The 14251-nt window shown below is 46.0% G+C and overlaps 5 protein-coding genes across 5 annotated transcripts; 3 read left to right on the forward strand and 2 right to left on the reverse strand.

The window, feature by feature from the left end:
* Nucleotides 1–26: 26 nt before the first annotated feature.
* On the forward strand, nucleotides 27–2859 carry F5Y00DRAFT_241965 (glycoside hydrolase family 36 protein). The gene is made up of 3 exons (XM_048008433.1): nucleotides 27–388; nucleotides 458–1067; nucleotides 1169–2859. Exons 1-3 carry the CDS (start codon nucleotides 307–309, stop codon nucleotides 2721–2723), a joined length of 2247 nt encoding a protein of 748 aa, XP_047863129.1. The 5' UTR covers nucleotides 27–306; the 3' UTR covers nucleotides 2724–2859.
* An 87-nt stretch (nucleotides 2860–2946) lies between these two features.
* On the reverse strand, nucleotides 2947–4817 carry F5Y00DRAFT_271318 (putative amidase; the record flags this gene model as incomplete). The annotated part of the gene is made up of 5 exons (XM_048012777.1): nucleotides 4516–4817; nucleotides 4278–4467; nucleotides 3383–4215; nucleotides 3174–3330; nucleotides 2947–3116 (listed from the first exon to the last, which is right to left on the reverse strand). The coding sequence occupies exons 1-5, from the start codon at nucleotides 4768–4770 to the stop codon at nucleotides 2947–2949; spliced, it is 1605 nt and encodes a 534-aa protein (XP_047863130.1). The 5' UTR covers nucleotides 4771–4817.
* Nucleotides 4818–6342: 1525 nt separating this feature from the next.
* F5Y00DRAFT_271321 (heterokaryon incompatibility protein-domain-containing protein) lies at nucleotides 6343–8588 on the forward strand (the record flags this gene model as incomplete). Its single annotated transcript, XM_048012778.1, has 1 exon — nucleotides 6343–8588. The coding sequence occupies one exon, from the start codon at nucleotides 6343–6345 to the stop codon at nucleotides 8158–8160; it is 1818 nt and encodes a 605-aa protein (XP_047863131.1). The 3' UTR covers nucleotides 8161–8588.
* F5Y00DRAFT_241967 (MFS general substrate transporter) lies at nucleotides 8138–11105 on the reverse strand. Its single transcript, XM_048008434.1, has 10 exons — nucleotides 10691–11105; nucleotides 10344–10632; nucleotides 10153–10286; nucleotides 9824–10073; nucleotides 9593–9768; nucleotides 9338–9537; nucleotides 8922–9279; nucleotides 8798–8863; nucleotides 8691–8744; nucleotides 8138–8620 (listed from the first exon to the last, which is right to left on the reverse strand). The coding sequence occupies exons 2-10, from the start codon at nucleotides 10515–10517 to the stop codon at nucleotides 8305–8307; spliced, it is 1728 nt and encodes a 575-aa protein (XP_047863132.1). The 5' UTR covers nucleotides 10518–10632; nucleotides 10691–11105; the 3' UTR covers nucleotides 8138–8304.
* Nucleotides 11106–11611: 506 nt separating this feature from the next.
* F5Y00DRAFT_122926 (tryptophan synthase beta subunit-like PLP-dependent enzyme) lies at nucleotides 11612–13912 on the forward strand. The gene is made up of 7 exons (XM_048004082.1): nucleotides 11612–11998; nucleotides 12053–12245; nucleotides 12306–12429; nucleotides 12480–12570; nucleotides 12623–12683; nucleotides 12739–13099; nucleotides 13150–13912. Exons 1-7 carry the CDS (start codon nucleotides 11806–11808, stop codon nucleotides 13741–13743), a joined length of 1617 nt encoding a protein of 538 aa, XP_047863133.1. The 5' UTR covers nucleotides 11612–11805; the 3' UTR covers nucleotides 13744–13912.
* Nucleotides 13913–14251: the final 339 nt, after the last annotated feature.

Genomic DNA, 14251 nt, shown 5'->3' on the forward strand with positions numbered 1-14251 from the left:
ATTGCTTTACGGCATTGTACCTCTCTATTTTTTTTTTTAAAAAAAAAAAACTTCACTTCTTAATTTAGCAGCTACTTGCTCTCGATGTCAGATGTACCGAAGCCGAGCTGAAAGCTAGACACGACAAGGATAAGAATCTTTGGCTGCAGATGACGTATCTACCGGCACGGATCGGAGTTGGAGTGGAATGATTCCTCCCGAAGGATCGCAAAGAGAAATAATAAATATGTGCCTAGCTAGGCGGATTAAAAACGATGCCTTTGTGCGTTTGATTCCCCTACTTCTTTAACAACGGAGCCATACAATATGAGAATTCAAACCCCCTTAGCCACGAACGTGGTAGGGTCCCTATTCCCCTTATTGGCGTTGTGTCAAGATAACGCGAATTGTAAGGGATGGTTTATCATTACCTCTTAATTGAACAATTGCAATAGCTCACTAACTACCTAGCTCATAGGGATTTCCGTGGGTGATGACGGTCGTTCATTTTCTCTATCTTCCTCCAATGTCTCCTATCAATTCCACGTTGATCCGTTGACGTTGGATTTGATTCATGATCACTGGGGCGCCTATGCGGCCGAGACGGTTCCCGACTTTAACGGAGTGGTATCTGGATGGGGAACTGCATACACGTACCGTCGGCGCGAGTTTCCCGATCTTGGTCGTGGCGATTTCCGAGTGCCAGCAATCCATATTCAGCACTCCGACGGGGACACCGTATCGGCATTTTCGTATACGGGGTATGATATTAACCCAGGAAAACCGTCTCTCCCCGGCTTACCAGCCACTTACGGCAGCGAAGGGGATGTATCAACACTCATTATACACTTATACGACAACTACTCCGATATCTCTGCGGACCTGTACTACTCCATCTTTCCTAGGTACAACGCTGTTACCCGTAGCTTTAGGATTACGAATAATGGAAGCCGGGATGTAACGGTGCTTCGAGCTAGTAGCTGGAGCATAGATATGCCGAACGAAGAATTAGAGATGATTGATCTATATGGTGACTGGGCGGCAGAGGCTCGCATTAATAGACGCTCGGTTACCTATGGAGAACAAGGGTAAGCTGGACATCTTCTGTAGTTTTTATCTTCCTTTGCATTGGGTAACCCCTGAGATCTTTTCCCAATAACTAGTCCTAATCAACTAACGATTCTGTCAGTTTCCGCTCGTCTGCGGGGTACTCGTCTCACTTCCACAACCCATTTCTTGCCCTGGCTTCTCCGAGCACTACCGAGTCTTTCGGTCCGGTGACCGGTTATTCATTGGTTTATACAGGCTCATTCTCCGCCGACGTCGAACGCTGGTCGACAGGCTGGGTCAGAGTTCTCCTTGGTTTGAACCCGCTGCACCTCTCGTGGCCTGTAGCGCCAGGGGAGGTATTTACTTCCCCCGAGGTCGTTTCTGTCTACTCAGAACAAGGGTTAGGAGGAATGTCCCGATCTTTCCATTCGCTTTATAGAAACCATTTATCTCGCTCGAACTACACATTCGAGACTCGCCCACCACTACTGAACTCTTGGGAGGGTCTTGGTTTTGATTTTAATCAGTCTTCGATGGTCAAATTAGCCAAAGAGGCTGCTGACCTTGGCTGTAGTCTGTTTGTTAACGATGATGGGTGGTTCGGTACTGATTATCCCCGAAATAATGATAGTCTCGGTTTGGGTGATTGGACTCCTGACCCAGCTAAGTTCCCTGATGGTCTCGGACCCTACGTCGAACAAGTGGATAATATACTTGTCCAGAACACCTCAGAACATGTGAAGCTTGGGCTATGGGTTGAGCCGGAAATGGTCAGTCCCGATTCTGATCTGTATAAACGGCATCCTGAATGGTGCATGCATGCGGGAAACCATAACCGCACACTTCAAAGGAATCAACTTGTTCTAAACCTTGGCCTTCAAGAGGTCCAAGATTATATTATTACGGTAATCGAAAGTATACTCGATTCTGCTCCTATAAAGTATATCAAGTGGGACAATAACCGTGGTATTCATGAGATGTCGTCTCCTTCCGCAAACCACGCTAATATGTTGGGGTTATATCGTGTTATTGACAATCTCACGACTGCGCACCCAGAGGTCTTGTGGGAAGGATGCGCGTCAGGCGGAGCCAGGTTCGACGCTGGTTTACTTCACTACTGGCCACAGAGCTGGACGAGCGATGATACAGATGGTTTAGAGCGTCTTTACATCCAATTTGGCACATCGTACCCCTATCCGCCCTCGGCAATGGGTTGTCACGTCAGTGCTGTCCCGAATCATCAAACCGGCCGTACTACTCCTTTAGCCTTTCGAGCAGCTGTGGCCTCGATGTGCGGGTCATTCGGTTTCGAGCTAGATCCTTCCACGCTTACTCAAGAGGAACTCGATACGATCCCCAAACTGATATCTACACAGCAGAGAATTAACCCTACCGTGATTAACGGCGACTTCTACCGCTTAGCACTCCCAGATCAGTCCAATTGGCCTGCAGCTATGTTCGTCTCTCCTGAGCATGACTCCGCTGTGCTATTCGCTTTTCAGATCCGATCGGCCCTGAAACCACTACCACCGCCGCTGAAGCTACAGGGCTTAGATCCAGATGCAAAATACACAGTGAGCAATGGGACTTGGGAGCAGAATTGGTCTGGCTCAACATTGATGAATATCGGACTGAGTTTAAGTTGGCCAACCTCTGACTATGAAAGTATCATTTTGACTTTTGATAGGCATTGAGTTATTTGCGGCACGCCTCGCTGCAATTTCCCGACTTCGATGTCTAGAAATTCTCAAACTAGGTGTAATTTACTTATTGGTTAGACAATTATAGATCCTAAGTAGAGCCATTAATCTAACAAGAAGTATGAAGAGATAATCTCCCTGTCCTAGAAATTTCAGTTGCCGGTAACCATAGTCGCGTCTAAGAGGAAGGAATTCGGCTACGGCCAACCGTTTGGTCCTAGAGAACCTTCCAATCAAATTCCTTCTCCCATGCGGCTGCTACCTTCAGACAATCTACATCTGCATACTTGCGACCTACTATTTGGATGGCGGTAGGGAGCTTTATAGTCGGATCTTCCCGCGCAGGCACGAAACCAACGGGCAGTGAAAGAGCAGGATGTCCCGAATCTTAGAGATGTCCGTTAGCGATCTTTATTTCAAGCGAAAAGGGGAGTTTTGACATACTATTAAAAGGGCAAGTATTCGCTATTAATCCTGTTGTCCGAGCCAAATAGTTCCGCGGACCTTCGTTTGATTCGGGCTCCGGCAAACGCGGTGGGGGGTAAGGCAGAGTTGGCATAACTAAAACGTCAAACTCCTCAAGCGCTTTGTCGTAGGCATCCTGTGTAACTGGTCAGCCTATATGTGCCAGCAATACTTGAAAGGAATCTTACGCTGGTGGCTTTCAGGAGATTCATAGCCTTCCCCTGCACCTTCGCGCCGTATTTCTCTTGGATCCACAGGTACCCAACATACATGTTGGATGCTCCGGGTCCTAGGGCGTCGAACTGAGATTGGGTTAGCTTTGGGCCTATTAGTTCAGCGCGATCCGTTAAGTATAGCTGCTTTCTCCCATCCATATCGCCAAGGAGGGACTGTCGACCCCCTGGCAGAGGTAAGGCACATGCCCAAAGTGAAGGGGCTTCTCTATGTAACGGCACCGAAACCGAAGCGACTTCCGCTCCAAGTGACTTGAACTTCTCAATCGCCGACTTGACGGATGCCACGACGGCATCATCTTGCCCAGGGACTTCAAAACCCTCGCTTAGCACACCGATCTTAAAGCCTTCAAGCATCTTTGATGGCTCTTTGCCAAGTGTCTGGTCTACAGGAGCCACAAACTTCAATCTATCTCCCTCGAGGCCGAGTGGTGGTTGGCGATCATCCCATCCGTCTGGTCCCGCAATCGCCTCGAGTAATAAAGCGCAATCTCTCACGTTCTTGGTCATTGGACCTACGTGATCAACAGTCGCATCTAAGCTCAGAATACCAGTATAGGGTACTAAGCCCCAAGTTGGCTTGAGGCCAACAATGCCGCAAGATGAAGCAGGGATCCGAATACTCCCACCTTGGTCGCAACCAAAGGCGAGATCAACGGATCCAGTCGCGACGAGTCGTCCAGATCCACTACTAGATCCTCCGGCACTATATCCCTTTGCGAATGGGTTATGGACCTGTCCAGTCACGGCTGTCCCCGACATTCCTTCGAGACAGGAGTTTTCGCATGCTATATCGTATTAACCCCGTGCACAATTAACATGAGGACCTGGTCAGATCAAAGAATCATACCAGCTTTACCGATAATGGTAGCTCCAGCGTCCAGAACTCTTGTCACGACTGTTGCGTCGATATTGGGAGTCCAATCCACCATGGACGTTCCGTTCGTACACCGAACTCCCGCGAATGCCATGTTATCCTTAAGCGCTATAGTGCGGCCCTTGAGCAGGTCATTCGTAGGGTTTATACATTTCGCAGTAACCTATTTCTCCTATTAGAGTCTTTAGACGGCCGATTCGGTAAACTCTACCTTAGTTGCCCATCCACCTAGCTCATTGTCCTCGGGGACATGGATATCCGTACGCGGATACTTGGTGAGGTCAGGGTAAGGCAATATACTCTTATCATCTGGAAGAGATGCAATTATATCATCCAACGAAGATATAAATGCACTGTGGTCTTCTAAGAGATAAGGGGGGACTTCTAGTCCGGCTTTCGCAAGGACTGGTAGTAACTCGTCCCCAACGACTCTTCTACTGGGTGTTTCTGGCTGAGGGACTGACATTCTGGCTTTGCGAATTCGGACCTAAAATGCTTTATCTAGAGAAGGTTACGAGTATAGTGTCTCTCACTAAATACTAAGAGAGAGGTATGAAGTAGGGTGCACCATAGATATATTCGACCCTAATATCAATTGCTTAACAAGATCTTATCTCTTGGCTCCAATATCTCCCAGGTGATGTAGGCGGGGTACGGAGTTCATACTGGGGAAGTCGTATTGATCCTTCACCTATGAAGATCGAGCAAATCGGGGACGGATAAGCTTGGTTATCACCAGCATATCATTATCTTACGACTTACGGTGCAATGCATTTATATGCGGGTAAGTAGATCAATTTAGAGGTTCGCTGACAGGCACTCTAATAAATCCCTCAGGAGGTATATAGTTCTTCTCGTCCTAATACTTTCGTATATAAACTAAATAAAGCCCCTGATTCCGGTTACTAAGTAAAGATAGTTCTGGAAAGGTAGTCCGGGAATTACTAACAAGCAGAATAGGTAAAGAAGGGCCATCTACTCGTATGCCTACCTTATATAGGTACCTACACATAAGTTTATCTCTTTGCAGCCGTCAGGCCATTTTCCAAATACATCGCTTATATCATACCAAGCAATAAATCACAGGTTGTAAGTAATAACGCATCAAATACGAGCCTGCGAATGGGTGCTTTGCGTTTACTATTCAGGCCTCAACCGCTGTTATATAATTGGTACTTCCTAAACGCGTCGTGGGTGAGTTGTCACTACTAAGCTTATTTGGATCATTAATTCTAATCATTAGGTAACTTAGGCACCCAATCTATAGCAAAAGAGATGATAATATCCATCGCACGAGAGGAATAATAATATACGATTTAATAAGCTCCTAATAGTGTTATTCGAGACATGTTATAAATAGAATGAATCATCTACGCATAATTTAGGTAGCGATATTTCTATGGGAGACTTATCTTTAAGTTAACATAACTACTGTGATGGTAAAGTTCCGAGACTAACGTTCACCCTATTTATTTTGATAGATTAGTCGCTCGAATGTTATTTCTTCTTTCTTAAAGTGCAGCTCTCTTGCTTAACTCACTTTTGACCACTCATATCTTGTAGAATATTGGATCCATATATTCTTTTAGACCCGAATAGCTATAGGTAAATACTAAGTAACGTACCACAGGTAGATACTTGGAGCATTAATACAAGCCCTGACGAACTCTCCGGGATGTAGTAAAGCTCTTACATCCGCTCTCGAACACTACATCAGGAAGCTCATATATTTGTGAGTTGCTTTGTTGCCATTGTGAATGTCTCAAGTTCTACCTCCAGCATATATGTCGTTCCCTGTGGAGGGTGAAAGCCGAATTTACGCCGCGGAAAAGGGGCTGTGAAGTCTCTACTTATTTGATGCTGCGAGTAAGAATGAGGGGTTGTTGGAAAATGTCACCCTCTGAGCAATAGGCATTCTTGTAGGCTGTCAGGCTGTCAGGCTGTCAGGCTGTGCACGGGGTTTAAGATTTGAATAACCACCCTGTCACAAGTACAGCGTTGCACATTGTCATCAAAATATTTTCTATACACTTCAAATATGACAATGGAAAAATCAGTAAACATCGATAATTATGAAGCGCTCCCCGCAGATGGCTCTCAAATCCGCCTGGTGACAATCCACCAAGGAGAGGAAGACGAAGATATTGAATGCACTCTTGAGAATTTCCCCTTCATTGAAAATATAGACAGCCATGAGTACGAAGCTCTCTCATACGTATGGGGCGACGCTTCTAGCACAGCTTTTATATCCCTTAACAAAAAACCGTTCCAAGTAACAAGAAACCTCGAAGCTGCCCTGCGCGCATTGCGACTTCGAGACAGAAAGAGGCTTGTTTGGATAGATGCAATATGCATCAATCAAGCCAACGTTCAAGAGCGAAACCAAGAGGTCAGTCGAATGGGTAAAATCTATAGCCAGGCCGGGCATGTCATTGTGTGGTTAGGTCCAGATACCTTCATTCGGGGCGAATGTGTCTCTGACAAGACAATCGACCTATTGAACTTAATAGCCGATACAAATCCCCAAGATCCCGAAGCTGCAGCTACAATAATGACTAAAATGGACAAGTCACTATACGGGCTAGAATTACTGCACAAGTTTTTCTTCCAACCATGGTACACTCGTGTTTGGATACTTCAAGAGATTGTGCTGGCAAAGTCTGCGACGGTCGTTTACGGAGACCGATTGATGGATTGGGATCGAGTTCTAGAAGCCGTAGACTCTCTACGTAGGCTCCAAATTGGTCAAAACACTCATATTTGGCGATTGAGCGGCGCGTCGAGAGTGGATAGTATACAGAGATGTTGGATGCGGGTTCGCACTGCCAAGTCGCGTGACACACCTCGCCGGCCAATCTACCTTGAGCTGGTTGAGTTACTCTGGCAGACTCGCTTCTTTGAGAAGAAAGAGCCTAGGGATAGGTTATATGGAATTCTGGGATTGTTGAAAGGCGATGCGCAAAATGAAAAATTGCTCGAAGTCGACTATACGAAACCAGTTGCAGATATTTTTAGGGACTTGGCCGTTTTTCTACTCAAGGGAGGTTTGCTGTCCCACGCTCTATGTGCCGTGGCAAATTCTATGGAAGGCTTACCATCGTGGGCATCGACGTGGACTGCCGAATTAGAGGGTGATGCAGCTTCGAAGCTTTCGACTGGCCTTATGACCTACATGCAAATTCACGAGCTGAAGGGGATACAACCACCGCTAAACCCACCGCGTTTCTCGGATGATCTACATCGGGTCACGATCAAAGGACACGTCTTTACTCCAAGTATCCAACATACGGGCAAAAGCTTCAAATCGGGTACACCTCAAATCGCAAACTTGAATGACTCGATTAGAGTCTGTCATAGACGACTTATTGAATGGGAAGACGAGATGGAGTGCCAGGGTTGTTCACGCCAAAAATTCACAACGAAAGCTCAGCGGCGTAAGGCATGGAAGTGCGCACTATTTCACGAGCTGCCGGGGGATGAGACCGAGACGAGCGAAAACTACGATCTACTAACTAATCGCAACAGAAGAGCGCCATTGGCGAATGATGGCCCTTTAATAGTACGCGCTATTGTAGATTTAAATTCACAGTTGGGAATTTATTGTAACTTCCGCAAGCCTTTCGTTACAGCATCGGGTCTAATGGGAAGTACGGGGTCAAACAGGAATGTTCACATTGGAGATAAACTCTGCGTATTCGTGGGTTCTGCGGTGCCTTACATACTACGGCCTGTTGGTCGGTCTAAAAAGCTATATCAGTTTGTTTCTTGCTGTTGGGTACCAGAGCTTATTGATCTAGACATGGTTGAAGGACAAAGGAAGGGACTTTGGCAACTTCAAGATATCACTCTTATTTGATTAAATACCTAGGTAGAAACTAAAGTCTCATGAGCCGAACTGCAAATAAAAAAAGGGGGATTTTACGTCGTCTTATCGTTTTGAGCAGTCTTCTTGTAGTATGCCTAAGGTTGATAACTGTGACCGTCATCACGATAGTTATATTTAAGGAGTTTGGGCATTCTGCTTTGCCGTTTGCTGCCTTCGGCCCTCCTCTTTCAGTTTTTCATCATCAGGGCGGCTAAGTTCGACTTGTGGCATCATGAACCAAGCAAGGACGAATGCAACAGCAGCCAGAGATGCTCCTACAAGGAATATCACTCTGAATCCTTGGCGGTATGCAGGTACAAGGACCGAGCGGATCTTTAACGCCTCATCAAGAGGCAAAGACGACAAGTAGGATTGTGGGCCGTTGAGGAGATTTTTAACATCGGCGCCGTCAATATTTAGCGATGAAATCGAACTCGCCAGAATGTTGTTCCTATAGAACCAGGTCAGATAAAAAAGAACAAGTTACATGAAGGTTAGGGGTATCGGGAATAATTTCTCACAGTATGGTACCACAGATAGCAAGACCTAATGTTCCTCCAAGGTTTCGTACGAAGCTGGAGGACGTTAGTTGGAAAAAGTTCCGGCTGATAATAATAAGGGTTCTCACTTTCTAAAAGACGTTACAACGGCCATGTCTCTCCTCTCGACTCCAGCTTGACAGGCTATCAGAGATCTGTATATAATGCATTAGTTTCAATGACTTCACGCGAATAAGGATACTCGGAACTTACGGTTGGAGTGTATTACCAACCCCTACTCCAATAATGATGGAATACCCTATCTGCTTCCCGAGTCCTGAGTTTTCGTCCAGTGTTGACATCAAACCAAGACCAATAGCCCAGCACACCCATCCAAACAAGATAGATTCGCGGTACCTCCCGACCCAGTGAACAACTAGACCCGATAAAGTGCTGCTAAGCGTCTGTATGAGCGTAATTGGAAGCAGCATAGCGCCAGCCTTGGTTGCGGAGTACCCATAGGCGAGCTGATAGAACGTAGGGACATAATAGACTTGAACGACGAAGTTCCAGCCGTTGATAGCCATAGTGAGGCACGCGCCATTGACAATCTTAGACTTGAATATATGTACTAAATCGACGGTTAGATACGTGTAGATACGAGTAGTCACTTGATAAGATGAGCTTACAGGGGACTAAAGGATATCGTGGTCCGCGCCATTGCCACAGAACAAAGGCTACACATAGTACGAACCCAAGAATCAAGGTAGTGATTACGGCAGCAGAATCCCATGGGTATTCAGAGCCACCCCATGTCAATCCCAGCATTAGGACGGTAACACCAGCTAGAGTAAGGATGATACCGAGAAAGTCAACAGCCTTCAATTTTCTAAAGGCATCATTTAGCATGCAACAACACTAGGAAGGGTATGACGTTCTCTTACAATTTCCAGTCCCCCTCCACTTTCTTTAGCGGCATAATGAATACAACGCAGCAAGTGGTCAACAAGGTAAGAGGCAAATTCAAACGGAATATCCACCGCCAAGAGTCTTCCGAGATAGAGGAGAGAGACCCGCCAATAACAGGACCGATTCCATTAGCAATAGCAACGACTGCTCCCTAAGAAAATAATTAGACAGAGAGGCCAGGAACGAGGGGTGCTAAATCTACGTACCAGGATTCCTTGGTATTTTCCTCTTTCTCTCAACGGCACCACATCGCTAACAATGGTCTGGGCTATGGTCATCAACCCACCTCCACCGATGCCGGTGAAGCAACGGAAAACGATCAACTGAGTCACAGTTTGAGAAAGAGATGATGCCAAGGATCCAAAGAAAAAGATAGCTAAGCCGATGAGTAGGATAACTTTGCGAGACCAGATGTCTGAAAGCCGTCCATACAAAAGTTGTCCTACAGTTGATGTTCTGATAAAGTACTTAGCCTCATAATCAACGTTGATAATTCATACCGATATCATCCACATATTGTAAGATAAAAACTTACATAAAATAACCGCTAGCGATCCACGAGGCTTGCCCGGTCGACTCGAGCGCGTCTGCGATGATGTATAAACTTGCAGCTAATGTAGTTTGGTCCATAAGAGCCAATAAGTCGACACTGGCACATGCGAGGAATATCTTGAACCAGTTAACACCTAAATATCATAGAGGGGTCTCTGCTTTGGGGATAGTTACCGTGATGATAGTCCTCTTAGGGACATAATTGGTCTGCTCATTGAAAACATGGCGTACTTCAGTATCGTTCTCTGAGCCGCCCTTGGACTCTGTGAATACTGTAGTATCCCCCCCAATGGTGGCATTAGCAACATCGTCGGATTGGGACCGGTCTCCCATTGCAACCTTCTCCATCACTAATTTCAAGTTTGTGGGAAACTTGCTTCAAAGTGCGGCTCGATCGAATATTTATTTTGTCACGGGATCATTTGGGTGAACGGGCGACGAAGAATTAGTACGATATAGTCTGCTGGAGAATTTAATCCTTGTTAGTCTTATGTAGGTTGCTGGGCTGCGTGATGATAGACCTTGATGGCGGCTGAGAGATCTACAAGGTAGGTAAAGAGATCCACTAGCAGGACAAAAGGGTCCTCATTGAGCGATCTAATTCGAAGAAAACCCGATACGTCAGTAGAAACTTGCTGGTGGTTGAAGCAATAAAGCCGAGGCCGTTGAAAAGAAAATGTGAGTTGGATATAACGTTGCTCGTCTACCAGCAACATAGAACAATAGAGAACAATTGGTGGAGTCCAAGTCCCCGGATTTCCACTCTAGGACCCGAAAAGGCGGTGGAATAAGAGAGCTAGGATACAGAGACGGTGTTCAAGCTTGGTATTCGAAGCACGCAAGCTTACAAATGCGGACTGTAAAAATTTAAGCACATCACGAAAAGCTTCACGTGTAAAGTTTACTTAAGTTTTATGTATGTACATTTAGCCCAGGTTATTGGATATAGAATTCTACCCTGATACTACCTAAAGTAAGGTTTACCACCGTGCCATGCACACACACAGACGTGACCGGGGTTATGTTAGGTAGGTTCGACGGTCTAATTGGTTGGAAATGACCTCAAAGTGCCTCGTACAGGGATCGGCGCTATATTTTAACCTATGTAACAGCTACCCAGGAATGCGGACACTAAGTATAGATCTTCAAAGTCTATTTGCTCGTACTGAAGTAGATCGGACGTTAATCATTTATGAAACCTCCTTCCGTCAATGTCGGCCATATTCGCAACATGTCGATCTTTCATGAGCCATGAGCCAAGAAATCTATTTAAGAGACCTTGTTGGCGACCGAGGAAGGAAATAGTCTAGACTGCCGTGTCCGCGTCATGCACCAGGGGAGAATATCTGCTCAAAACAAGATCCCGTTAGGTAATTAACCTGGAATACAGATTGTGACGCTCCTGGAGATGTGGATGCGACTATGTAGGTAATATCAGAACTGTGCCCGAATCATCAGTTCGACATATCTAAAAGCCCCGTAATAAAAGCCCAGGTAGCGAGCATACTTACTACCTTGGTAGGAGGTATATAACCTACCTAAGGTATATATATCCCGCCCCTCGTATCAGTTGCACCTCTTGGCTTCCCAGTACGACTCATGAACCTTCATAGGAAAGAAACTAAGATAATCGACCATGTCGAATAACAACTTCCTCAACGTCTACAAGGGCGCGAACTCAGTCCGGGATTTTTTCGACCCAGATTCAGCTCCTCCCCTGCCTCTCGTGGAGATCCCGGACCAACTTAACCCCTATCGGCGTGATGGCGTGAGGATATACGCCAAAATGATGACGATGCATCCGGCCAACAATGTAAAGGCCATGCCAGGTGAGCCCATCGATGTGATATCACGTACACGTTTCAATATTAACGTTCTGTTAGCATTAAACCTCCTAGAGAAGAGCGTGGTGCCGGGGAAGACCAAGACCATCATCGAGTACAGCTCGGGCTCGACTGTAATATCCATGTCCCTCGTCTCCCGAGTTTTCCACGGCGTTTCCGATGTTCGTGCATTTTTAAGCAATAAGACTAGCGTAGCCAAGTTGCGGTTAATGCAGTTTTTCGACCTCGATATGTAAGTTGACCCCTAGCTCTCCTACCTAATATCGTCTTTGATTAACCTTGCACTACCTAGTACTCTCTTTGGTGGCCCATCCCAACCAGAGCCCACCGATGGACGTGGAGGGATCAGGGCAGCTGAGAGGATGGCCGAAGATGATGAGTCTATCATCAACCCGAATCAATATGGGAATGACGATGTAATCTATACTGTAATTCCTTATAATTAGCGAAGACTGACTGATAATAGAACTGGAAAGCACATGTTAGATGGACGGGACCCCAGATCCTCAGGCAACTCCCAGAGATTAATTTGATTTGTGCTGGTATGGGTACTTCTGGTAGGTTACACTGAAAACGCTGCAATGGCCGCCATTATCTGATAGATTCTAGGCACTATGACGGGATTAGGGATGTACTTTAAGGAGTCAAAGTCATCGGTCTTCCGTTTAGGGTTTGCACGCATCTAATCCAATTCGTTTGGTGACGGAAATACTAACAACTGGCAGAGTATGCACCGCACCCGGTGATAGAGTCCCAGGTCCTCGTTCGTTTGCTCTTCTTGCGCCAGTAGAGTTCCCTTGGAAATCAGCAGTCGATCATATCGAGGAAGTTGGCTCACACGACTCCTTCTCCTTATCACTAGACATGTGTCGTCAAGGCATCGTATGCGGCCCTTCTTCAGGTTTCAACCTAAAGGGGTTATTCCAGTTCATCGAAAAGCAAAAGGTCTCAGGAACGCTATCGAAGTATGCGGGCGAGGACGGGGAAATACATTGTGTGTTCCTTTGCTGTGATCTACCTTACCAATATATCAACGAGTACTTTGATAAGTTGGGTTCGGAGTATTTCCCTCCCATTAAGAACGAGGTACGGGTTAATATGACGAGAAATAAGAGTAAAACTAATCCGAATATTAGGCACTTGCCAAAGTTGATCTTTACCGTTACGACGAAGCATGGGAGAAAGACGCCACAACCGTTCTTCCTCAATTTTTGGAAATGAAAAGAGTGGCGACTAAAGAGGAAGTGTTGTCCGGTATTCTACACGAGGCAACAAATGAAAATGGGCTGAGTGAAGCCGTTACTCTCAAAGATGATGCGGTTATTGTCGATATCCGTCAACCCGCGGCTTTCGGAGAGTTCAGCCTGCCCGGTTCCGTCAACTTGCCATTCGTGGATTCATTGACCGCAAGTCCATTCTCAGATCCCGCGGTACTCGAAGCGCTGTGGTTGAAAATAGACGAGTATTTTCGAACACCGCACAGCGAGACTGTTTCATTATTGCAGGACAAGCGGATTCTGATCCTCTGTTACGATGGCGACAGTTCCCGTGTAGCGACTAGCGTGCTTCGTGCCAAGGGATACGAAGCCGACAGCGTCCGTGGTGGCTTTCAGGAGTTAGTTAAACTTCAGATAAGGGAGACCAAAGGTCATCACATTGTTGCCAACGGGCAACGACCCAAGCAAGGGGTCTCACTTACACGGGAAGTTGAACTCGTTACGCCATCTTGACCGATAGTATCATCGGAGTAATTTCAGTCGGACTGAGGACTTAATGCCTTAGGTACCTAACCTACCTAAGGTATGTTCCATATGCAGTATGTTATGCACACTTGCGTAATAGGTAAATAACCCCTAACCTCGTAATTGAACTCCGGATTACCCGAATTATCTTGAGCGATAGGAATAAGAGACATACATATGTACTAGACTACCTCCTATGTATATACTATATACCAAAACTTATATATAAAGGTATTATAACTGCCTACCTAACAGGTATGTAATACGTTAGGTTGTTGGTTAAACCGATCTTCACCATTTTCCATTTTCGTACGTATTCCATTTTCGTACGATATCCACTTGATCGCCGGCTAAACTCAGTGCGCTCGACAAGGATCTTGTCGCCTTCACCGCGTTAAAATACATTTTAGGCAAGCTTTTGGAAAAGAGTCTTAGTTCTAGAACGCTTCGAATCGGTCGCAAGTCGTTGTGTTATACCCGGAGTAACTAGTACGAA

Source organism: Daldinia vernicosa (assembly GCF_022497035.1).
Source record: "Daldinia vernicosa strain CBS 139.73 unplaced genomic scaffold F5Y00scaffold_36, whole genome shotgun sequence".
In the NCBI taxonomy this organism is placed as follows: Eukaryota; Fungi; Ascomycota; class Sordariomycetes; order Xylariales; family Hypoxylaceae; genus Daldinia; species Daldinia vernicosa.